The sequence below is a fragment of the Lepidothrix coronata genome, unplaced genomic scaffold (assembly GCF_001604755.1).
Source record: "Lepidothrix coronata isolate B3197 unplaced genomic scaffold, Lepidothrix_coronata-1.0 Scaffold31, whole genome shotgun sequence".
NCBI lineage: Eukaryota > Metazoa > Chordata > Aves > Passeriformes > Pipridae > Lepidothrix > Lepidothrix coronata.
In genome coordinates, this window is record NW_016690211.1 from 5,524,438 (window position 1) to 5,548,621 (window position 24,184).

A 24,184-nucleotide genomic window follows, 5' to 3' on the forward strand; every position below is an offset into this window, starting at 1 on the left:
TGCAAAGAGCAAAATCACGGAGGGGTAGTTGAGTGGCTCACAGTAGGTCCTGGAACTCAAGGAATATGCAGCTTTTAACTTCTGGTAACAAAGTACTGTTGGCAGAGTTTTGTCATATTTCTGTTGTAGAAGTCTGTCTAGCCATTAGTCACAATTTTTCTCTTTTTGTCTTTCCCTACCAAAGTTTTGGCTGCTCCTTTGAGGTAAAGATTGGGGTAGAGCGACTGGATGATTTGATTTCTGACAAAAGAGTTCCTCTTAATCACAGGGGGGTTGCGTATTAAGATGAGAGAAAAAGAAGGTTTGGCAGAAGTGGATCTGTAGACCTGTAACAATTATGCTGACACATAGAGGCTGGGAGAAATATGTTTTATTCTTTCATGTTCCTTCAGTGTTCCTTGCTGGGAAACCGGTTCTTCTCATGTCGTGAGATTTGTTAGATTGAAAGCATCTAAGAACCTGTCTAAAATAGCGTCTAAAATGCTTTTAGGTTTTGTGCAAAGTAAGATTTCATACTGCCGTGTAAATGTGAACCAAAAATTCTGGCAGTTTTTTACTGACTTCTATGTAACGTGACTATTATTTCATGCGATGGAACTCAATTCTTTTTTTTTCCCTAGATTTTGAGAAGTATGCTCTACAGAGGTTCCGAGGTTATGCGGGAGGTCGCATGGGTTATTTTTGATGAAATTCACTACATGAGAGACTCAGGTATCCTGTGTGTACTGTCTTTCTTTTCAAGAAATCTTATTTTTTCCTGAAGAACATTTTCTTTTCCTTTTGAAGAATTAAGTCTTATTCTCCCTCTTAAAATAAGTCATCTTCTTTTTAAATCTATAAGAATTTGTTTTTTACTGAATGTATATAATTATTATATGTTGCAGTTTGCATTTTCTTGTCCAAGGCAAAAGCAACTTTGAGGGCATTTGATATATCCCACCTGTGTAGGGGAGACTTGTTTTAGTTTTTGTTTTATTTTGAATTTACGCATGGTGTTCTTTGGCTTCAGGGATGAAAAATATGCTTTGATCACATAAATTTCTCATATGACTTTTCCATTTTCAGAACGTGGTGTGGTTTGGGAAGAGACAATTATTTTGCTCCCTGACAATGTACATTATGTGTTCCTTTCTGCAACTATTCCAAATGCCCGACAGTTTGCTGAATGGATCTGCCATCTTCACAAACAGGTTGTGTTTTTCATGTGCTACACCTCCATCTTTGTTGTTTTTTGACATAAAATGATGTGGCTGATAACATCTGGGCCTTTGAGTGTCTTTTTAGTCATGTCATTGCTTACAGATGATAGTAGATCACTCCTGGCTTCTATGGTTTTAATCTTACTTTTGCAGTTCTGCTGCCTGTTGGTTCTATGTGGTAACGTTAAAGTAATTTCTTCAGTGTTTATTTTCCACAACTATTTAGGTACCTGCCTGATTTGAACAAATATTCTGAATTATGAAACATGGTGAATGTACAGTAATTTTCTGAGAGCTGATAAACAAGGTTATTGGGAGAATTTTTTTGAGGAGCTCTGTAAAAAGGCCATGAAGGAATCAAAGTAAATCTTAGATCCATAGGAAATATTATATATGCTCACAAACAAAGTGAGAAAAGAGAAGTGTAAGAAATCTACCTTGTCCGGTAACCTTTAGGGTTTTAATTTTGGTGGTTTTTTTCAAGACTTGCTTTTGTAGCAAAGAATTTGTGAATTAGAATTGGGGAATTTAGTATCAACAAGAGGCCGGTCCAATTTTAAAAATATCCCAGAGATTGATTCTTATGTTGTTTATGATGAAGGGAGTATAGTATAAGACATGTCTACTTTAGCTTGGCACAAAACCTTGATTCTGTTTTGCATAACAGTAGATCATAGGGGTTTTTTTCAAAGCAGATTTAGGTAATATTTAATGTTTTAAAGGAAGTGTTTTGTTTGTTTTTTCCTAAAGAAGCTTTCTCTATCCACTGAAAGTGGATGTTCATAAAAGTGTACTGTGAGCCTTTTTTAGGTGTTTTAAGAAAAACTTCAGGCTTTTTTACAGAAGAGAAGTTAACAGTTTTTTCCTTCGATTTTAGAAGGTGTTAATATTGTGAGTCTGTCTGATAATGCAGAAGGAAGTATTACCTGTCTTTACTTTTTGTGTTCACAAGAGAGAATTTTTGTAGCCAACTTGTGTTCTAAAGCATTTGCAAACTTTCATTTTCTTAAAGAATGTCATTAGTACAAAAGCCGTATTCAGGAAAGAAAATTTATTATTTTACACTCTGAGAGCTTTACTTTCTGGCCCCTAGAAAGTTGTATTTTAGTAGTAATGTATTGGCTTTCTAATCAAGTGATTTTTAAAATTCAGTTATAAAATACTGATGTGAATTCTGTTTTTTCTTTGTAGCCTTGCCATGTGATTTACACTGACTATCGACCCACTCCACTACAGCATTATATATTCCCAGCGGGAGGAGATGGACTCCATCTGGTTGTGGATGAAAATGTAAGGAAAGTTTGGTTTGTTTGAAATATTGTTTTCCTCACTCAAAAGCTTGAGCTCTTGCAAAATTTGAATAGGCTGTATAAAGGATGCTTTTGTTAAAATTAAGTACAAGTGAGTAGTTATGTTCTCTGAATTGCTCTTAGATTTTTGGAGTCTTATACAAGAAATTGGTTATCTAATGTCATGCAGGCAGCTGAGTTAATACTTCCCTGAAATGTCTTAAGTGCCCACATCCTTGCTTTGTTTGCAAAACTGCATGCTGCTTTCTGTAAATCTGCAAAGTAGTTGATATTCCTTGTACTGTTTCTCACTCAAAATGTAGTGGCATGTAAATTTTACTTTGGTAGAGAGTGCAAAATACTTTTGTTCCTTTAGGTGATTTTGAACTAACAGCTTGTTTAAAATTCATCATCAGCTTGCTTAGGAGTAGCTAATGCCATAAACAGCAGTATTCAGTGTGCTTGAAGCTAGATCTTCTTTGGACAGTGCAGTTTTATGTGGACATTCCTAAAAGTCAGTTTTGGTATTGTGTCGTTCAGCATATCTGATGTGATTGATGGTGTGATGGTAGGAGCAATGAGCAGTAACTTCAGAGACGCCGATGTAATTCTGTGCCGTGACATGACCTAGTAAACTCTCTTGCCAGCTTGTGTATTGTTTTTGCTCCTATGCCTGTATATGTGGGGTAGTGGTACTGGCTGTGCAAAGCAGGAAGTATTTATAAGTGGGCTGTGTAAGAAGTAACCACTAACAAAGATTGTGTTTTACATCTAGGGAGATTTCAGAGAAGATAATTTTAATACAGCAATGCAAGTGCTTAGAGATGCAGGCGACTTAGCAAAAGGGGACCAGAAAGGCAGAAAAGGAGGAACAAAAGGTGAGTTTGAATCCCACTCTGAGATAACTTTTTGTATTAATACTACGAAGTTATATGTGAGTTATGCTTGTGTTTTAATTACTCAATAAGACTTTTTTTTTTGTAAAATTTAATTTAAATTAATGTAATCTCTCGGCAGGTCCTTCAAATGTTTTTAAGATTGTGAAGATGATCATGGAAAGGAATTTCCAACCTGTGATTATTTTCAGCTTCAGTAAGAAAGACTGCGAAGCCTATGCACTTCAGATGACAAAGTTAGATTTCAATACAGGTACAGATAAATCAAATACAATTTTACTCAGAGATATAGTGTAATGTGAAATGTTACTTTTTCTTAGGAACTGTCTGTACATATGGCTTTTTCATTTACTATGCCAGTACATGAGGCTGTTTTCAGTAGGAAAATATTGGTGCACAAAGAGTATTTCGTCACCACAATGTTGAACAGTTATTCTATTTTAAACTCCACTTCTTTCTCCAGTAACCTGTTTATTATAATAATAGCAGGTGACTTCCTAGAAAATTCTGTACATAATGGGAGAAGACTGATCATAACGAAAGTATTTACCAAAATTTTCATGTTATGTCCACTTCAAAAATGAGTATTCTCTCAAAGTGTTTGGTATAACAAACCAGTAGGCTGTTCTTTCTCAATTATGCAATCCAGTTCCTTTCTTTCCTTCTTCCCCCTTCTTCTCAAAAGTGAAAACCAAATGTAAACAAAGAATAATTTTTTTTATCTTGAACTAAGACCACACTTGGCAAGTAAGTTTAAGTTCATTGCTTCTCGGAAATCTAAAGAGTTGTAACAAAAATAAGGAATTTGTTGTAAATGAATGTATTGTTTCACATTTGTGAACTGTTCAGGGTTCTTGCTTGCTTACTTGCTCCAATCTTTGCACGTTTTGGTTGTGTTGCAAAATAGTGTAGGTGTTTCTGTCAGAAAATTTAAAGTATGCATAAGTACAGAGATGCATTTTCATATGTTTTCTTCAGAGTCACACCTTTGTGTATATTTTCTTTGTATTCGTACAACTGAGTATAAAGGGTGTAAGAGTTAACAGGGAAGAGCCTCTGTGTCAATGCAAACATGGACTAGTGGTTGGAAGAAAAATGGGGAGGTTCATGAGATAGATTGGTAGTACATGAAACTATAATTCCCAAGTTTGGAAGTAGCTAAAGTTTGGATTATTCTGACAGGTTTGTTCTGTTTTCCTTTTTCCTGATCATCTACTGCTGGTTACTGTTAGGCTTCTTTAGTCTCATTGAAGTCTTGATTGTTTGACCCACTGTGGGAGATTTTGTTTAGACTTCACAGTCTTCCATGGTATTTTTATTGTAAACTTCCGTAAATATTAGAATGTGGTAACACTTTATTTACATGTGGTATTAGCCTTCTGCATTTTGTAATAACTTACTAATTGCCTTCTTAGATGAAGAAAAAAAGATGGTTGAAGAAGTGTTCAATAATGCAATTGACTGTCTGTCAGATGAAGACAAAAAGCTTCCTCAGGTCAGTGGAAGTTGAATAGGGTTCTTTTGAATAGGATTGAATTGGTGTTGTCCTGTTTGCTGCAACTTTTGAGGCTGTGGATCTTTTGTAGAGGGTACAGAAATTTTAAAACTGGATAATCTTATTCATCTCCCTGGGTGGTATCTCTTTCATTGCTCCTTGTCATTATGAAGTAGGAGATTAAGATTTCTTCTAGTTGTGATTCCAGCAAATGACGTACGCCAAAATTACCAATGGAGTTCGTCCCCCTTGTTTTATTTTTTCTAATTATGGTTTTAAGTAAAAGTAAGAACTTATAAAGAGATAGACCTGAGTTTAAACTGTATGGAAATAGTTCAAGTGAGAGTGCAGTATGAACTTATCAGTTATTGGCGTCTGAAGCTTTCAAAAAGTTGCAGTGATGCATCTGCAATCTAATTTATTGTACAATGACTAAGCATAGTGACATTTTCCCATCCTTACAGTGGAAAAATACAAACTTCTAAATGGACAGAATATTACAGGATTCAGTACTTTTGTAACAAAAACTATTGTTTTTTTTCTAACCCCTTCTTCTGTTGATTTGTGTCCATCGTGTCCTAATGGTATGATCTTTATTGTGAGTATAGCAGTTTCCCCTTGCAAAAAATCAGCCATTTAATTTTTGACCATGCCTACTTGGTTTGGTTTCCACATATCTGTTTTATGAATATGGAAAAAATCCAGAAAATAGGGATCCAATATATAAAGTGGTGTGTGCTGGTTTTCTTTGTAAGCTTAAAAAGTGGCATTGTATCCAAGTTATCTGTTTGAGTATCTGTGTATCCTCAGAATTAGGTTTGAAAACCAAGTGTTAATAGATCGTTAGTGAGAATCTTCATTGTCAAAGGAGAAAAAACAAAGAAAGCTAAGTTTACTTAGGTATTTGTTTGAAGTATAATGTTGTTAGAATTAAAGAGTGTATTTCAGTCATTTGCAGCCTGAATTTCCTTGTCTGGTTCTCACAGGTGCTGACTTCACTGTTTTACAGCACATCCCAATAAGTGAAATTATGGCAACTAAATTTGAAAAAAAAAATCTCATACTTACCAGAATCACTATTTCAAAAATTATTTTAAATTAGACTTTTTTTTTTTAATAGAAGCAAATTTAAATACTAATTGCATGTGTAAATTAGGTCATACCTTTACAGTGCCTAACCCAGTTTGAGACTGGTCTGCTAAAAGGATTGGCCTCTGACTTTAACCTTCATATTATTCCTAGTTCTAACTGGAATGTAATATTGAAGGAATATTTATTGTATTTTAAACTGGGAAGTAGTGAATGTTATCAACACTAAGGGCAGTGGTGAGATTTTCCATGCAAGTTTTATTTTTTCATAACAAATACTAAAATTTGTTTACTGATCTTTGTACATTTCTTCCCAGGTCGAGCATGTACTTCCTCTTCTGAAACGAGGAATTGGTATTCATCATGGTGGTTTGCTCCCTATCTTAAAAGAAACCATAGAAATTCTTTTCTCTGAGGGCCTGATAAAGGTATTTTTTATGTCCATATTTAGTTTGTTCTCTGTTATGAATACATAGTTGGTAATACTGAAAATCCAAAACTATGTCTTAGCTCAGGATGTACATTAGTATTATAGTGTACAGTTGCAGCTTGTAGTTTTAAGTGTTTCAGATTTTATTTGAAAGTATTTGAACTTAAAATAATCAAGTTTGGAACATTTTCTTCCACTATTTTATGTTAAATTTTGTTCCTATAGATGTCGCTGGACATTCACCAACCTGTTTGTTGGATGTCCTAAATGTCATACTTTCAGAAAAATGTAACCTTATATGAAAGTCATGGGAGGTTTTTTTGGGTAGCTAAGTCCTATTTTCTTCTTGCAAAATTTGAATATTGGAATTATTATTATTGATTAATGTAATTTGCACCCCCTAATGTTTATTTTTGGAGTATAATTAGTCCCATCTAACTAGTTTTAATGTTCTACCAGAGAAAGAAGGGAAAGAGGGAAAGACTGGTTTTCTCCAGGTTTTAAGTATTGAATATGCCTGTGTTCCCTGTGTTGACTGTTCATATATATTAAAATCTGGAGAGATTTTGTGTAGCAATCTCTGAATATTTTCATGTTTGTTAACTTCAGTCTGTTTATTTAGGCCTTATTTGCAACAGAGACTTTTGCTATGGGAATTAATATGCCAGCCAGGACTGTGCTATTTACGAGTGCCAGTAAATTTGATGGGAAAGATTTCCGATGGGTAAGTGAAAAGCAGGTTCTGTAGAGTAACTGAATTGCATTATTTAAATCTTATTAGGATTAAATTTACTCTTGACATGTTCACTTCTGTCCTAGTTAGAACAGCTGGGACTAGTTCATCACTGTATGGGTGTAACCCAAAACTGTGTATTCTATAGCCTTCCATGCCATTTCCCAGAAACTGGTATCAACAGACTATTTACACCTTCTGCCCAGAGCAGCCTGACTCCTCAGGCTATAAACTAGGTGTTAAGAGGTCTGCGAGATAGGAGGGTGCTCTTGTCCTCACACACATTGTGGAACTCCCCACCCTGAGGGAAGTACTGGGCATTCCTGCCTGAACTGGAGGATATATAATCTTGGAGTCCTGGAACTTTTTTAAGCACTGTTGGGATCCAGAGGAAGACTGCAGACCACCACTCTAAACCAGACTGCAGACCACCACCCTCGACCAGATTGCAGTCACCACTCTTGACCAGACTGCAACAGCACTCTCACCAACAGGTTTTTCCCTCTCCTTTTACTTTGGACTCAGGGGGCCCAAAGAACACCACTCTGTTCATGCCCCAGGGTGCTGGGTTATATATTTGGGTTTTGTGGGTTAAAACCAACTGTTTGTCTGTATAACTGTACTTATTGTATTATTTTATTAAATTGTTATTCTGACTTTTAATCTCTCTCTTGAGTTGGGTTCATTTCCCCTGCTGGTTTACCTTTAAATCAGCACATTTTTGGCGCCCAACGTGGGGCAGAGCGAGAGAAGTCAGAATCACAATTTCATTTTAAGCATTTGTCTATTTGGATACAGAAACTCCCTGATCACCATGTTGTTTGATGTATTCATGTGGATGTTGTATCTGAGCCTGTTCGTGTTTCCACAGATGGGGAACTATTTGCCTGTTTTGATGCTCTTTTTAAGACCAGGGAGAGGGATCCAAATTGCTTTGTTAGTATACCATGTTTATGTCATCATAACATCAGAAGCAATGAGTTTCATTACGAATGTATATTGTCTTGTTTGCCTGTCCTGGTTTGGGTTGCTACCTCTGGGGCCTCATTAAAAATCGCACCCAGCCCTTTGGGGGAACAGGAGGGAATGGTTGTTTCCAGCTTCTCACCTCCTTCTTCCCCTTCAGACCTGCTACAACAGTCTTTGAAAATATTGAGTTCCCTTTTGATGTTAAAAACAGCATAATGTTATTGTTAGTGTTGCTCTGTCTGCTCTGTACTGTATACACCATGTTTAGGGTCAGAACAGGGCCTTCTAGGGAGGTTGTTTGGACGCCTGCCCTGGTAGCAAATAATGCTGAGTGGCACGGGAAGTGGGAAGACATCGGTCAGTATTTGGAGAAGTTTTCTCCTCCAATGATCTGGAAATTCACCCCTGAACAATTGCAGGATCCTGTTAGCATGATAAGACTGGTGAAGGAAAAATGCTCTGGCAGCTCCAGAGATGGCCAGCTCACAGCAACCTGCTGGGCCCTGGCCACTGCCTACTGGACACCACTTGACATGGTACAGCACTGTCAGGGGGAGGAGAGAAGGACCAAATCCACAGGTCCACCCAAACCACAGCTGAGTCAGAGGGAGAAAGAAATAAACCAACCGGCACCGTGTCCACACAAACCATCGAGGAGCCAGAAGGACAAACAAAACCAATAGCAGTCACCCCTGTCCAGAAAAGGAAATCAAAGACTAAATCAGTTCGCATAGCAAATGATGACAAAGAGGCAGGACCTTCACATCCACTGGAGGAGACAGAGCCAGAAATAATCACTTGGTCCCTGTCCCTGGGTGAGCTACGTGGGCTCCGGAGAGAGTTCACACGACAGGCGAACGAGTCCATTCTGACCTGGCTGCTCCGAATCTGGGATGCCGCAGCTAACGATACAATCCTAGATGGGAGTGAAGCCAGACAGCTGGGATCCCTGTCTTGAGATGTAGTCATTGATCGGGGGATTGGAAAGAGGCAGGAAACTCTCAGCCTCGGGCGGCGACTGTTGTGCAATGTGAGGGAGAGATACCTTTGCAAGGAGGACCTCCATGTACAACAAGGACAGTGGAACACGATGGAACAAGGTATCCGGTGCTTAAGAGAGTTAGCTGTACTGGAGATAATCTTTTCAGAGGACGAAAGATTCCCTAAAAGTCCAGATGGTGTACAGTGCACATCCCGGATGTGGTTAAAGTTTGCATGACTCAGGACAGAAATGTATTCCCACTACTTAGCAACGCTGCAATGGAAGGAGGGAGAGGACAAGGTGGGTGCGTTGGTCAGTAAACTCAGGATTTATGAAGACACTGTCACCGCCCCACTACGAGCCCACGTCTCATCTGTGGAAACCAAACTGGCTGAACATGTCCGAAGCCTGGAAGAGAAGATTGAAGAGGGACACCAGAAGCTAAGAGAAGGAATTAAGGAATGGATCTTCCATATCTCACCAGGACAAACAAGGGTCTCTGCTATCAGGAGCCAGCGTCCCCCAGCTAAGGAGAGAAGGTACACTCCACGTGGCGATCTATGGTTTTACCTCAAGGAGCACGGAGAATATATGAGGAAGTAGGGTGGAAAACCCACCTCTTCCTTAGCAGCCCGGGTACGTGAATTGAAAAGAGGAACAAGTACCACAAGGAACTCTTCAAGGATAAATGCTGCTCCAGTCTCTCGCGGGCAAGACTCCAGACGGTACAGGAATGATGATATGTCTGATCCTTTTGAAGGGACCTCCAGTTCATGCCTACCCAGGGTGCTGGGTTATACATTTGGGTTTTGTGGGTTAAACCAATTGTTTGTCTGTATAATCGTACTTATTGTATTATTTTATTAAATTGTTATTCTGATTTATAATCTCTCTTTTGAGTTGGGTTCATTTCCCTTGCCGGTTTACCTTTAAACCAGCACAATTTCAATGTAGTAGAAAATATTTTTTCTTTTAGAAATCTCTGTTCTCTAATCCATTTATAATTGGGGTACAGATTCCTGAAGACAAGGTTCCTCAGGTTATCCATGACATTATTTAATAGATACATCAAAAGTTCATGGAACAAGCTTGTAACAAGGTTAGCGGCAGACATTGGTTCAGACTAAGACTGTAATTGTAATTAGCACTTTATGTGTTCTTCCTATTTTTCTAGTGTTTGTTAATTTCTTTTTCTCATTTTATCCTAGATATCCTCAGGTGAATACATTCAAATGTCAGGTCGTGCCGGACGCCGAGGTATGGATGACAGAGGAATAGTAATTCTTATGGTGGATGAAAAAATGAGTCCAACAATTGGCAAACAGCTTTTGAAGGTAGGAGAGAGATTATTTTGTTTCTATTCTCTCAATAAGGTTATGCTCATTTGAGTAATGTAACATGCAAAATTATACACCTAAAACAAGAAGTATGATCATGCATGTAGAAGACGACAACTCCTAAAAGAAGCTTTCTGTAAATTCTCATTAAAGGAGAAGTTTCTATTGTGAAACAAAATTAGAAGACTAATATTCTTCATATAAAAGTAATATTATCCTTCTTTGTATAAAAGGGCTGTCAGGCAGAAGTAGTACTACATCCTCTTTTCTAATGATAGCACTACTACTGAAGTATTCTTTTTCTTGCTGACTGCAGTCAGTTCAAGGGTCTTGCTGAACTAGGAAAGGTTTGCTGAGATTTCACAAGAATTATTAAATTCTTGGTTCTCTGATGAAATAACACTTTGTTGGTGGACTCTCAGTGTGATAGACAAAGTCATGCAAAAATGAGGTAGATACAATAAGGAAGAGCAAAACGGCTGTCACTGAGCATCTAGAAGAAATTTCATGTCAAAACAGGCTAAGAAAATCTATACAGACTAACATTTTTTCTATATTTACAATTTGTAGTTATCATTAAGAATTACTCAATTAGGTTTTAATTACCGTGACAGTGCTTATCTGTCTTAAGATCATGATCCTGTCTTGTGGAATTATTTTACTTTGCTCCAGGGTAAGCTAAAGATTTATACTAAAAACTCCAGAAGAAATAAATTAGCCATATTGAGAATGATAGAAAATTTACATAGAACATTTTTGTCATAGCTCTTCAACCCTAATGTGTGTCTGATCCAAATCATTTCCCGAAGACCAGAGCAAAACATCTAGGAATCGTGTTGTCAGCTGCCTCACACTGCAATTGGCGAAGTGAGAGCCTTGAGTGTGTTGGTACCAGCAATGCTGCTCCAGCTGTGCTCTCTGGCTGTGGCACTGTCCATTGCGACATTGTATACAGACAGTACTTCTAGCTTAAATTCAGCTCTCCATTCTTAGATGGAGTTCTTACAAGGGATATTTGTAAATATTTCTTAAATTCAGTAATGTGTGTTAGTCTTCTACAGTGTAACTAGGTTTTTTTGTTTATCCTTAGCATTTATTTGACCACTTAATATTTAGTAAACTAGTGACTTGCAGAAATCTGTAAACCTAAATGCTTACAGTACTGTTGGGGCAGCTTTCTGAAGATGCTAAATTATAATTTGACATTTGTGTAATACTAAGAAATATTTTGGTGGAAATTTTATTTTTGTTTCCTTACCTAAAATCTTTAAAGTGTATTATGTTAGTTTGGGTAGGAAGTTTAGGTAGGAAAGAGAACTTCTCCTAGATAGCCTTTGAAACCAGAGCAGCATCTCTCTAGCTGGAATTTGGCCATGTTACAAGGATTTCTCCCTCCAGCGAGAGTAGAATTAGTTACTCAGCAGTGCTAATCTGTTATGTCTCTACAAAACAAAAATCTTAAGCTAATTGTGTTATGAAAATGAATGATTTTATGCTGAAAGAAAATGTGCTATACCAGTAGGTTTTTGAGCTTTGAATTTGAGTCTGTCAGTGCTTGGCATCTACTTACTCCATCACAGGAGAAGGTAGATGGACTGAAAAAAAATGGAAAGAAAACATACTATCATAGAATCCTTTAAGACCTATCTAATCTGAATCTCCCCTGTCTCATTTTAAGGCCATTTTCTCTTGTCCTCTCACTGTAGGCCTGGCAGAACAGACCAGCCTCCCCGCCCCCACCACCTCCTTTCAGGTAGTCTTAGAGAGTGATGAGGTCCCCTTGAGCCTCCTCTTCTCTGTACTAAACAAACCCAGCTCCCTCAGCTGTTCCTCATAAGACCTGTTCTCTAGACCCTTCACGAGCCTTGTTGCCCTTCTCTGGACAGGTTCCAGCACCTCAAAGCCCTTTTTAAAGTGAGTGGCCCAGAACTGAACGTAGCACTGAAGCATTGTGAGCATTGTGGCTCATCAATACTGAGTACAGGGATATGATACTGCCCTAGTCCTGCAGGCTATATTCAGGAATACATTCATCTAGTGAGATAAGGTACACATTGTTACACTTTCTTGTCATTTGTAGGTGAAATATGAAGTGCCCTTGATGCCAAGCAGTAGAAGATACTTGACTAGATAGATCTGGCTCCTTGGCTGGGCGTTCATTTCATAGATCTGGCTGCACCGTGCTTATTTGGCCTGTATGCTGCTATTAGAAATCTGGCTGGTCTGTTTGTATTTTGTTTTTACTCTTAAGCTGTTTTATTGTGCCAGGCAAATGAGCAGGTTAGCAATTCAGACAGTTCAATAGTTGTCTTTTTAACTTTCTACCTGTTTGCACAGCTACTTCATATAACCATTGTGCAGTTGTTGGCAAGTTGCTTAATTTTTAAAAGGCAAATCATCATTCACTTATAATTGAGATGTGTCATTAAGATATTTTGTGTTTTAGTCATCTACTATGTATTCCATACAGCTGTTCCTTTCAGACTCTCAAGAATAAGGAAAATTCTATTTAGTATGAAAAGCAGTGTTTACATAAAGGTCAATTTATGATGATCAGCAATAAATGTAAGATTGGAAATGCTAAGGAGATGATGACAAGCTTCAGATTCTAGAAGAGGAAGTGTGTGGAATGGGACCTACCTGATAAGATTGCTGAAAGTTAGTATTCTTGCATACGCATAGCTTATTACTTCACTTTTATGATAAAGACTCCATAGAATCTTTAGTACTGCTGGTTCTCCACCCCTTTTAAAACTGTACTGTGTGGAGATTTTCCACTTACTTTTCCCTAAATGCTTTAAAGATGTCCCTAGAGAAGCAAACTAGTGTTTCGGTTCATTTCCCATAACTTGTGAGTGATTAGTAAGTAACAGCTTTCTATTTAATCTTGTTCTTTGTGACTATGCGTAAGACAGCAGGTGAAGGCTTCTAAGAGACTGTCCTGTCTGCCATCAGCATTCAGTCCGTCTGTAAACATCAGCCTTATGTGCCATCTTAATTACACTGTTGTGCTTTGGTGTGATTTAGAACTTGCTCCAATAGAAAAAAAATGAAAAGCTTCAGGATTTGAGAAATCTACCAAATCCTATTCTGGGGAGAGACAGAGACTTCAGCTGGAGGGATGGCACTAATATACTTGTTGGAAAAACTATCGAAAAATGTAAAGTAATAATTGTCACTGATGGTTCGAGGACAGTAAAATGTACTTCTAAAGTTGTGACATAGATGAGAATCATAATGAAACAAATATTTTGGATACTTTATAAAAAGTATTTAGATAAAAACAATTTTAATGTTTAATATTTGATTTTATTGTAAACTGCCAAACTTTTCTTGTTCTTGTGAAGCTTGCACTGCAGAAATTTTCTGGGCTTTGGTTCAGGAAGGTACTTGACTTTTAACCTTAACTTAAAATCTGCTTAAAGTCAACAAGAGTTTAGCATGAAATCACAGAGATAAGGGAAATGGATATTCAAATGCTTTTGTTAACAGGGTCACAGGTTTTGTAGATAATTATGCAAGTCACCAGATAGAAAAGAACAGCAAACTGCTGTTCTTGCTGATGTTTGCAACCAAAATGTGGGAAGACGGGGTGCATCAGGCAGTGTGTGAAATGGTTCGTCGCTCTTGAACTTCACCTCAGGATTTTCAAAAGCCTGTAGGACCAAGCTAACTGGTTTTATTTATTAATTGTCGTTGCTGCTTGTTAATACTGCAGGTTACTTCGAGTTTTATTAGTTCAACCTGTGGAAAGTAGTTTTTCTCCAGCTAACAGATTTCTGGGAAATTTTCTTTGATAAACTCATCACTACAAATGTGGATGCATTTTGGTTGACTAAGCTAGATTTTTTTTTCTTTAGCTTCTTATTCTTAAAAAGGATAAGTTTGAGATTAACAGAAGACAAAGATACTTTTTAAAATTTATTTTTATATTAACCTTTTATAGAAGTTAAAACATGAAATTGTCACATCACTGACCTGATACCTGTAGTGGCAAATCTGTTGAGGATCTCAGCTAGCTTCTGCATGCAGAGATCCCATTTGCTTTTTCCAAAAACAAGAAGAACAGAACCTGGAGTTATCAACGTGAAGTAAAACTAAGGATGGTTACAGTGGTAGGACCTAGTCTATTAGAGAGGGTAAATGACTGAAAAGTTCCGTCGTTCAGAACTAACTTCAGATGATGGTAATTGCACATGAGAGAAACAATTTTTCTACGTCTCTTGTTACAACTGGAGCATTTGTGGAACCCCAGCCTGAGGTATTTTCACCTGCAAAGCCTGCTGAAGCAGCTTTTTGCCACCCACAGTGGCTTCTGTTTGTGTTGGTGAAACTGTTGGGGGCAAAGCAGTGAACCTGATTGGTAACAAAGGTGTGCTTAAAATAGCTGATTAGCATTGTCTGTTAAAAGAGTTTTCTGTTGGTTTTTCAGTCATGCTAATGTAGCTCAGGGTAATCATACTATCATTATAACTAAGCAGGATTTTTTTATACTTCTGGGGGAGTGCAGATTTTTCATGTAGTTACTGTATCACTGGTATATGGAAAATAGTGTATTATTTAACAAGAGTTATTTCTGTGTCTTACAGATGTATCAAGCAGTCACTTACGTTTTTTATTTAATGAGGTTTTTAATAGAAATTCATAATTATGACTTAGATTTAAGTGTACTTATCTTCTGTTATGAGGGAAGAATGTGTTATGTTCTTTGCTCTTTTTGTAAAGTGGTTTATTGTTCACTTTCTGGAAACTCACTGATTTGGTTTATTTCTGGAAATACTGATAAAGAAATGAAACTCTCACTGGACCAGAATGGTGTAAAATATGTCCTGTGTTTTATCTGATTTTGTCAATATGAAAGATACTTTACTTGCTTTGCAAGTTTCTTCTTTCCTCTTTGTTAGCTCATAAGGTCCCTATGAGTTAATTTCAGATAGTATTTGCCATCTGCTGTTCCTGTGACAGGCTGGAGAGCAAGAAGGTTATGTTGAAAATTTGTTCCTGTCTCTTCATGGGAACAATATTGAAAATGTAAATATTATTCTCCCAGTGTAAGAGAGAACAGAGGGAGTAACCCTTACCAAATGCACATCTTGCTCAACACTACATGCCATAATGCAGTAATGAGAGCCTTCTGGTTAGACAAAGCTTCCAAGTCTTAACAGCAATCAAAAAAAAGAAAAAATACTGTGAATATTAATTCCAGACACTAATCTTCCTTCTCCCAATCTTTATATCTTTCTAGTTTATGTGGACAAGAAATGGTAGTAAATGCCGAATGCCCTGTTGGATAGGCTATGTTAAGAAGAGTGTCCACTCTGAAATTGTTGGCAGTTAAACAGGGAGCACTGTATAGCAGCTATAGTTTTCAGATTTTTAATTCTTGACTTCTAATTTTTTAAGTTCTTTATTATTTCTGTAGTGAATTATTTATGGTTATGTTCTTGATTTCTAACATTATCAGCTTAATCCAGTCATTCTTTTGCAACCCAAATCTTGGAAAGCTTGAAAGGGTGCTCCTGATAAGTTGGCTTACAATTTCTCAAGAAGTGAAGTGGTCGCCAGCACACAAAGTAGTTAATTGATTTCTGAGAACTTTTAGTTGATATATGCAGGTGGTTCTCATGTGTCCAGGCAGTTCTTATCCAGAGGGATAGAAAAGCTTGCAAAATCATTCTGGTTTTTATAAAATATTCATAAAAAAATCTGTTGCAACTGTCTTGTTGAAGATTTGGGGTGGGAGGGACTGGCCTCTTTGAAGAGATGAGAAGGAGGATTACTTTGCAGAAAGGAGGCTGAAGAACTGGGACAGTAATTCTCCAACAGCAACAAAGTCATGGATACAGTGGGTGTTTGAAAGTGAATTCTTGATGCCTGTTCAAGGCAGTCTTTCTCAGCAACTTTTTTTGCACCTCTGATTAGTTAGGCTTTTGCCTGATCTTCTGCATGAGTGGCTGGTGTTCCTTCCTTTCTCTGATATGAAGCTTTTTCTGTGGAGTCAAGGGAGAGGCTTCCTCAGAGACTGAGAGATACTGAGGCAGATGATGGTGTACCCTGGCTTGTTGAAGGCAAGGTTGATGTATTGTGACGGGAGGATCTAGGGCAGAGGGTGAACTAAGTGCTTCACAGTATTTTTTAATAAAGAAAGAAAAGTAATTGGTCTGGGATCTAAAGTAATTGGAAGTAATCTGGTGGCACAGGGGTTGAGCAGAGAAAGGCATTGCAAGAGGAGAAAATGGAGAAAATGTAAATTAAAATTGATTTGCATCTTATTATGTCTTGGCAACAAGCAAAATTCAGGATAGTTGAACACTTGACAGAGTGTAGGCTCTTTGAGAGCAAGTTTAGAAGGAAAGGCCCACCTTTGTCCATTTTCTTTTCAGTAATATATCCCATCTTCCTTCCCCTCCTGTTCTTTGCATCCCTCCACAATATGTATCTGACTAGTGTCTTTAGGTAAGCAGTGGCAGTTTTTATTATTTATTTTATTTTATTTTATTATTTACCGTAAAAGGCTGATGGTCTACTCATGTTTTGAGTGTACTTAGTATAAAAGAACAACTGTATTTTGCTATAAGGTTTCCTAAAGCAGGTGCAAAATCTGTGTCTTGCTGCTAGGTAAATGAAGAAAGGGCATCCAGGTGATTGCTCCCTGTTAGATATGAGTCTGTTGATAGCCTGGGGTAGTCAGTGTAGACAAATGCACCCTGCAGAATTCACTGGCTGTGCTGACAGTGTAACACACTAAAGCTAGTATAGTTTCATTTAATTTAAAGAAGTAACAGTTCCAGTTTTCAGAAAAAATAAGCTTCTCAGAACTCTTGATTTCAAATGTATTGCTTAGAGAATACTGAGAAAACAGGAATTTCTGAAACTTGGACAAAGATGTGTTTATGAGATGAAGGAATGGGAAAAATTCACCATTTGTGCCAAAACAGAATTTGTATTTTAACTGCTTTGTCTTAATAGAATGATCTTATTTTCAAATTGTAAAATGCTGATCATGTGTTTAAAATAAAAACTGCCACATCCGCAACTGGCTCAAATATCGCCTTTCAAGTAATTCTGCTTTGTATAATCCCTGAAATAACTGGGTTTTTCAGGTTTTAAATCGCTCCTTCTTCGCAGTTGAACTCTGATAATTTTAAAAAAGCCTTTAAAGTAAATCTGCAGGAATTGTTTGGTCTTTCTTGGCATGTTCTGTGCATTTATTATATCATAGATGTATGAAGTTCATTGTTTTCTCACTTTATGATTGCATTTAAGCGAGGGTGCGACACGATTCTATTCTTTCAGATAGTTTTTAACCTTGCAAGCACACAGCAAAGTTTTTTGCTTTCATCGGGTCTAAAGAAAAAGCTGTGTTATATTTAGTTAACATCAGCAAAAGAAGTTCTGTCATCTTTATTTGATGTATCAGATCAGAAGCATCTCTAGAAACTTGAGCTTTCCTCTGAATGCTGCAGCTCAGCTGTTGATGTTTTAATTAGTGACACATTTCTGTTAGTAGAAACCCATTTGTGTAATTTCAGAACTGACTTATTTTATACACACATTTCGTGATCTAATTTAAGAGGTATTTCTGCTTTGAGATACATCACTTGAGGTGAAAACCTATGTTTGTATTTATGATTCACTCACAGATTTAAGCTAGAATGACAGAATGAGTATGTGGCTGGGGAAAGCAAAACACAGAATCATAGAATCAACAGAATTGGAAAAGACCTCCGAGATCATCAAGTCCAACCCTTGATCCAACACCACCATGGTTACTAGACCATGGCACTAAGTGCCACATCCAGTCTCATCTTAAAAACCTCCAGGAACGGAGAATCGACCACTTCCCTGGGCAGCCCATTCCAGTGTCTGATTCCTCTCTCTGTAAAAAATTTCTTCCTAACACCCAACCTAAACCTCCCTTGGCACAGCTTAAGACCATGCCCTCTTGTCCTACTGATAGCTGCCTGGGAGAAGAGACTGACACATACCTGGCTACAACCTCCTTTCAGGGAGTTGTAGAGAGTGATGAGCCTCCTCTTTTCCAGGCTAAACAACTCCAGCTCCCTCAGCCTCTCCTCACAGGACTTGTGTTCCAGTTCCTTCACCAGCCTTGTTGCTCTTCTCTGGACCTGCTCCAGCATCTCAATATCCTTCCTGAACTGAGGGGCCCAGAACTGGACACAGTACTCAAGGTGTGGCCTCACCAGCACTGAGTACTTCCCTGGTCCTGCTGGTCACACTGTTCCTGACACAGGCCAGGATACCATTGGCCTTCTTGGCCACCTGGGCACACTGCTGGCTCATGTTCAGCTTCCTGTCAATCCAAACTCCCAGCTCCCTCTCTGCCTGGCTGCTCTCCAGCCACTCTGTCCCCAGCCTGTAGCGCTGCATGGGGTTGTTGTGGCCAAAGTGCAGGACCCAGCACTTGGCCTTGTTGAATCTCATCCCATTGGAATCAGAGCATCTCTCCAGCTTGTCCGGGTCCCTCTGCAGAGCCCTCCTGCCTTTCAGCAGATCAACACTCCCCCCCAGCTTGGTGTCATCTGCAAATTTGCTAATGGTACACTTGATCCCCTCATCCAGTGGGGGGCCAGAGAACTGGGCCCAACACTGGGCCCAACACTGATCCCTGGGGGACACCACTAGTGACCGGCTGCCAACTGGATGCAGCCCCGTTCACCACCACTCTCTGGGCCCGGCCCTCCAGCCTGTTCCTAACCCAGCACAGAGTGCCCCTGTCCAAGCCGTGGGCTGCCAGCTTTTCCAGGAGCATGCTGTGGGAGACGGTGTCAAAGGCTTTGCTGAAGTCCAGACAGACCACATCCACAGCCTTCCCCTCATCCACCAGGCGGGTCACCTGCTCATAAAAGGAGATCAGGGTGGTCAGACATGACCTGCCCTTCCTAAACCTGTGCTGGCTGGGTCTGATCCCTTGTCCATCCTGTAGGTGCTGTGTGATTGCACTTAGGATGATCTGCTCCTTAACCTTGCCAGGCACTGAGGTCAGGCTGACAGGCCTGTAGTTTCCTGGGTCCTCCTTGCAGCCCTTTTTGTGGACGGGCATGACATTCACCAACTTCCAATCATCTGGGACCTCCCCAGTGAGCCAGGACTGTTGGTAGATGATGGAGAGTGGCTTGGCAAGCTCTTCCACCAGCTCCCTCATCACCCTTGGATGGATCCCATCTGGTCCCATAGACTTGTGAGGATCCAGGTGGCTCAGCAGGTTTCCTCCTGGTTTACAGGGGGACTAATTCAGCTTATCATCTCTGTCTACCAGCTCCAGAGGCCAGTTGTCCTGAGGACAACCTCTCGTACTGTTGAAAACCAAGGCAAAGGTGTTAAGTACCTCAGCCTTTTCCTCATCTTTGGTGACTATGTTCCCCCCCATGTCCAACAAAGTATGGAGCTTTTCCTCGCCCCTCCTTTTGCTACTGATGTATTTGTAGAATCAATTCTTGTTATCCCTAACGGAAGTGGCTAGACTGAGTTCAAAATGTGCCTTTGTCTCTCTGATTTTCTTTCTACATTGACCTAACTGTATTCCTAAACTCTTCCTGAGTAGCCAGCCCTTCTTTTCCGTAATCAGTAGACTCTCTTTTTCCCCCGAATTTCCTTCAAAATCTCCCTGTTCAGTCAAGCTGGACATCTTTCCTGCTGGCTCGCCTTTTGGCACACTGGGACAGCCTGCTCCTGTGTGTTCAAGACTTGCTTCTTGAAGCATGTCCATCCTTCCTGGACCCCTTTGTTTTCAAGGGCTGTTTCCCAAGATACCCTATGAACCAGTCTTCTGAGTAGGCCAAAATCTGCCCTCCGGAAGTCCAGGGTAGCAGTTTTATTGATGGCCCTCTTTGCATCCCTGAGTATTGAAAACTCTATTATTTCATGGTCACTGTGCCCCAGACAGCCTCCGATCACCACATCTCCCACCAGCCCCTCTCTGTGAACAGCAGGTCTAGCGGGGCCCCACCCCTGGTAGGCTCATTTACCAGCTGGAGCAGGAAATTATACACTCGAGGATTCTCCTAGACTGCCTTTTCTCTGCTGTTGAGTTTCCAGCAGACATCCAACAGGTTAAAGTCACCCACAAGAACAAGGGCTGGTGATTTCAAGACATCTGTCAGTGTCAGCTGCTTGTAGAATAATTCATCACCCTCATCATCCTGATTGGGTGGTCTATAACAGACTCCCACCAGGATGTCAGCCTTGTTGGCCTTCCCCTGATTCTGATCCACAGACACTCAGCCTTATCATTACTGACTTAAAGTTCTACAGTCAAGAGACTCTCTAACATATAGAGCCACCCCTCCACCTCTCCTACCTTGCCTGTTCCTTCTGAAGTGCTTGTAGCCGTCCATGGCAGCGCTCCAGTCATGCGAGTCATCCCACCACGTTTCTGTGATGGCGACTACATCATAGCTTTCCTGCTGCACGATGGCTTCCAGCTCCTCTTGTTTGTTACCCACGCTGTGTGCAGTGGTGTTCATGCACTTCAGCTGGGCTGCTGATTTCACTTCTAACTCTGGCTTTCCACCCATAGGCTCATCTCTGGCGAGCCTGGTTTCAGTCTCTTTCCCCTTCAAACCTAGTTTAAAGCCCTCCTGATCAGCCCCAACAACTTACAGGCTAGAGTCCTTTTGGCCTTGCCAGATAGATGAAGCGCATCTGACTCTAGCAGGCTAGGTAACATAGAATTTGCCCCATGATCAAAAAACCCAAAATTCTGCCAGTGGCACCAATCCTTTAGCCACCTATTGGTAAAACGGGTTTTCCTACTCCTCTCCTCATTCATCAGGAACTGAGGAGAACACCACATGTGTTCCTGTCCCAATAACTAATCAACCCAGCTCCTTGAAGTACTTTTTAATTAGCCTGGTGCCTCTTTCACTAATGTCATCACTGCCAGCTTGGATCACCAGCAGTGGATAATAATCAGAGGGCTGGATTAGCTCAGGGAGTCTCCTACTAATATCCCTCACCTGGGCTCCGGGAAGGCAGCAGACCTCCCTGTGGGATGGGTCCAGTTGGCATATAGGGGCTTCAGTTCCCCTCAGAAGGGAGTCACCAACTACAACTACCCTTCTTTTTTTCTTTATAGCTGTGGATGTAATCCGTCAGGTAGATGGGGTGCAACCAGGAGACTCTCCAGACAGATCCTCTTCTTGACTGCCCTCTGCCTGACTCTCTGGGTCCAGGGCCTCATACCTGTTCTTTAAGGGCACCTTGGGAGCTGATGGGGGTCAGGAGGGGATTCCTTTACCTCTCCAATCAGGGACCTGTTTCCATTCCTCCCTATCTACTTGGTTTGCTCCATCTGCCTGATGGCAGGAGGGGCAAGGCTTCACCATCTCCTGCTGGACCCTTCTTTTGGGGTCAAAAGGGTATGACTCCACCAGACTGTTTCCCTTTCCCTAATACTTCTTGGCCTCCAGTCTTCCTTGAGCTCTGCACAGCAAATCATTCACCTGCTTGCATCATTGCAGGCATCTCTCACACTGTCCTCTGGTACTGACACCAGGCTCACACACTGCAGCCAGTGACCTGAACAGCTGCATCTTTCCTGAGGGATTCTGTCTGGGTTAGCACACTCCCCATAAGAGCAGCAGAAACGGCTTTTGCTTGTTTGGAAACTACTGCTGGGACGAGTTGAGTTGCAGGAAAAAGAAAGAAAAATACCAACAAACAACCAAAAATCACAGCCACACACTTACCTCGCAGCCCAGCAGAGAGAGCTGGGAGGGTGGCTGTGCCCTTTCTGCTCCCCCTGCCTCTGCAAACTGCCTGCTCCCTGGAGCAGTTTAAATCTCCTGGCAAGGAGCTCGGCTTCACGCCCTGGTCAGCTGATTAGGCCTCGCAGGGCAGCTGGACCCTCTCTGTGCCAGACTGCCCCCCTGAAGAGCGGCTCATCTGAGACCCTCCCAGCACGGGGGTGCTTCATGTGCGACCCTTCCAGGACTCCCCCCTCTCCCCGGCAATCAGCTCATCTGAGACCCCCCACAAGCACCAGGATCATTCCAGGGGGGGCTTTGCACTGGTAGGGGGGAGCTTTCTATGACCCCTGTGACACAGTCAGGACTCTCTTGCACGAGGGGGCTCATCATGAGACCACCCCCCCCGGGGGCCATCCCGGTGCAGCCCCCTCTCAAGGGGAGACTCATCTGAGACCCCTCTGAGCACGAGGGGCTTTGACGACCCCCCTGTGACACAACATTAGGCTATATGATTTATCTTTAACTTGTCTTACATGTAATTGTGTTGTTACTTTCATAGTATAAAGATATGCTGAAGGCTTTTCTGTAACAGCTGGATTTTTTTTCTGAGGTGAAATAATCATGCAGTGAGTATGAATCTGGCATTTGTAAAGTAATGCCATAAGGCTCTATTTCACTTAAAGCAAATGGGATTACAGTATTCTTAAAACTTGTACATGTGAAGGAGTACTTAGATTCAAACTGTCTCCCATTAAATCTGATGTCAGTGCATCAGTGGATATAGGACATGAATTCCTGACAGTACATTTTAAAATTGAATAAAAAGTATGTATATTGTGGTATTGTCATTTAAAATCCAATAGACTTGGCGTAATCAGGGAGAGCACTTGATCTGAATTTCAGCATTTGCATTTATAAACTCATCATCAACTGGCTTTTTTAATAGCCTATGCTTTTTTTATTTTTTTTATTATGGGAATATCTCTGTTAGATACCTTATTGTATAGGGAAAGGCAAATAAATTAGTTGCAAGAAGATATAATTCGTTTTAAGTAAAGCAAGTTTTGAACTTAAAAAACGGTGCAGAGGAGCATGCTTCCTAGTGTCCACCCTCTCTAAACTCCTTAAATGTCTGATAGAATATGTGGAACTCTAAGCAGTCATAAAGTTCCATGAAAAATATGTCTTGAAACATCCTCATTTTCTTGTTATATTTTAAAGTTATGTAAAATGTTCAATCCTAAGTGAATTTACTCATTAGCCTTGCTGAAATGACAATGCTTATTTAGTGATCTCTTGTATTTTGTGTGTATGTCACCCTTAAATGAACAGGAAATACAAAACCATTGCAAACTGTTGCACATCTTTTATTTTACTTTCAGATTAGGTTTCACTTGTCATTTTATTCATCAACATGCAGCTCTGTGGATTATGTCTCCGGGGATCTAGTAGTATTTTTAGCAGACCTTGCTATTTTTCTATCTTATTATTGATTATGTTAGTTTGGTGGAGGTAGTGAGGTGTGTTGTCAAAAGCTTTTCAGGAATCGAGGAGATATGATAATCCATGTAATTGTTAACACCTTCAAAGAGCTGTGAAATATTTTTGGGATCAAACTTGGTTTTTATAAAAGCCTATTTATGTTGCTGTTCTGCTGTATTCTATCCAGCTGCCTGTTGCTTCTGTTTTCCATTCCTCTTGTTGCACAGAAATTGTAATTTTCTGCTTCATAATTCCTGGATTTCCCTTGGATCCTTTCTGAAGAATTGTCAGGCCCATTTGCTACTGGTGCTATTTGGATGAAAGGTTATGCACTGCAGTTGGGCAGTTTCATACTTCAGAAGTGTTGGGTCTCCGGCAGCTGATTTCAGTGGCTTATTTGGTATATCAGGATAGCCTTCTGTGCTGACACTCAAGTGAGGCTGACACTTAAGTGAGACACAGTTTCTCAGGCTTGCCCTTTCCTTGGAGAGGCTGTAGTTCTGGGGTCTCCTAGATCTTCCTTGGACGCTGTTTAACTGTGTTGTGTGTGTGTGACAGCTGGTTGTTTTAAT

General features: G+C 40.1%; 1 protein-coding gene across 1 annotated transcript in view; it reads left to right on the forward strand.

Annotated features, from left to right (window-relative positions):
* SKIV2L2 (Ski2 like RNA helicase 2) overlaps window positions 1-24,184 on the forward strand; it is a 46,707-nt gene that overhangs the window by 6,775 nt on the left and 15,748 nt on the right. Inside the window, exons 7-15 of the mRNA XM_017811201.1 lie at window positions 621-711; window positions 1,066-1,190; window positions 2,391-2,489; window positions 3,264-3,366; window positions 3,506-3,637; window positions 4,800-4,879; window positions 6,286-6,396; window positions 7,021-7,122; window positions 10,291-10,416. Of these exons, the coding sequence (XP_017666690.1) occupies window positions 621-711; window positions 1,066-1,190; window positions 2,391-2,489; window positions 3,264-3,366; window positions 3,506-3,637; window positions 4,800-4,879; window positions 6,286-6,396; window positions 7,021-7,122; window positions 10,291-10,416 (969 nt within the window). The remainder of the gene's footprint in view (window positions 1-620; window positions 712-1,065; window positions 1,191-2,390; window positions 2,490-3,263; window positions 3,367-3,505; window positions 3,638-4,799; window positions 4,880-6,285; window positions 6,397-7,020; window positions 7,123-10,290; window positions 10,417-24,184) is intronic.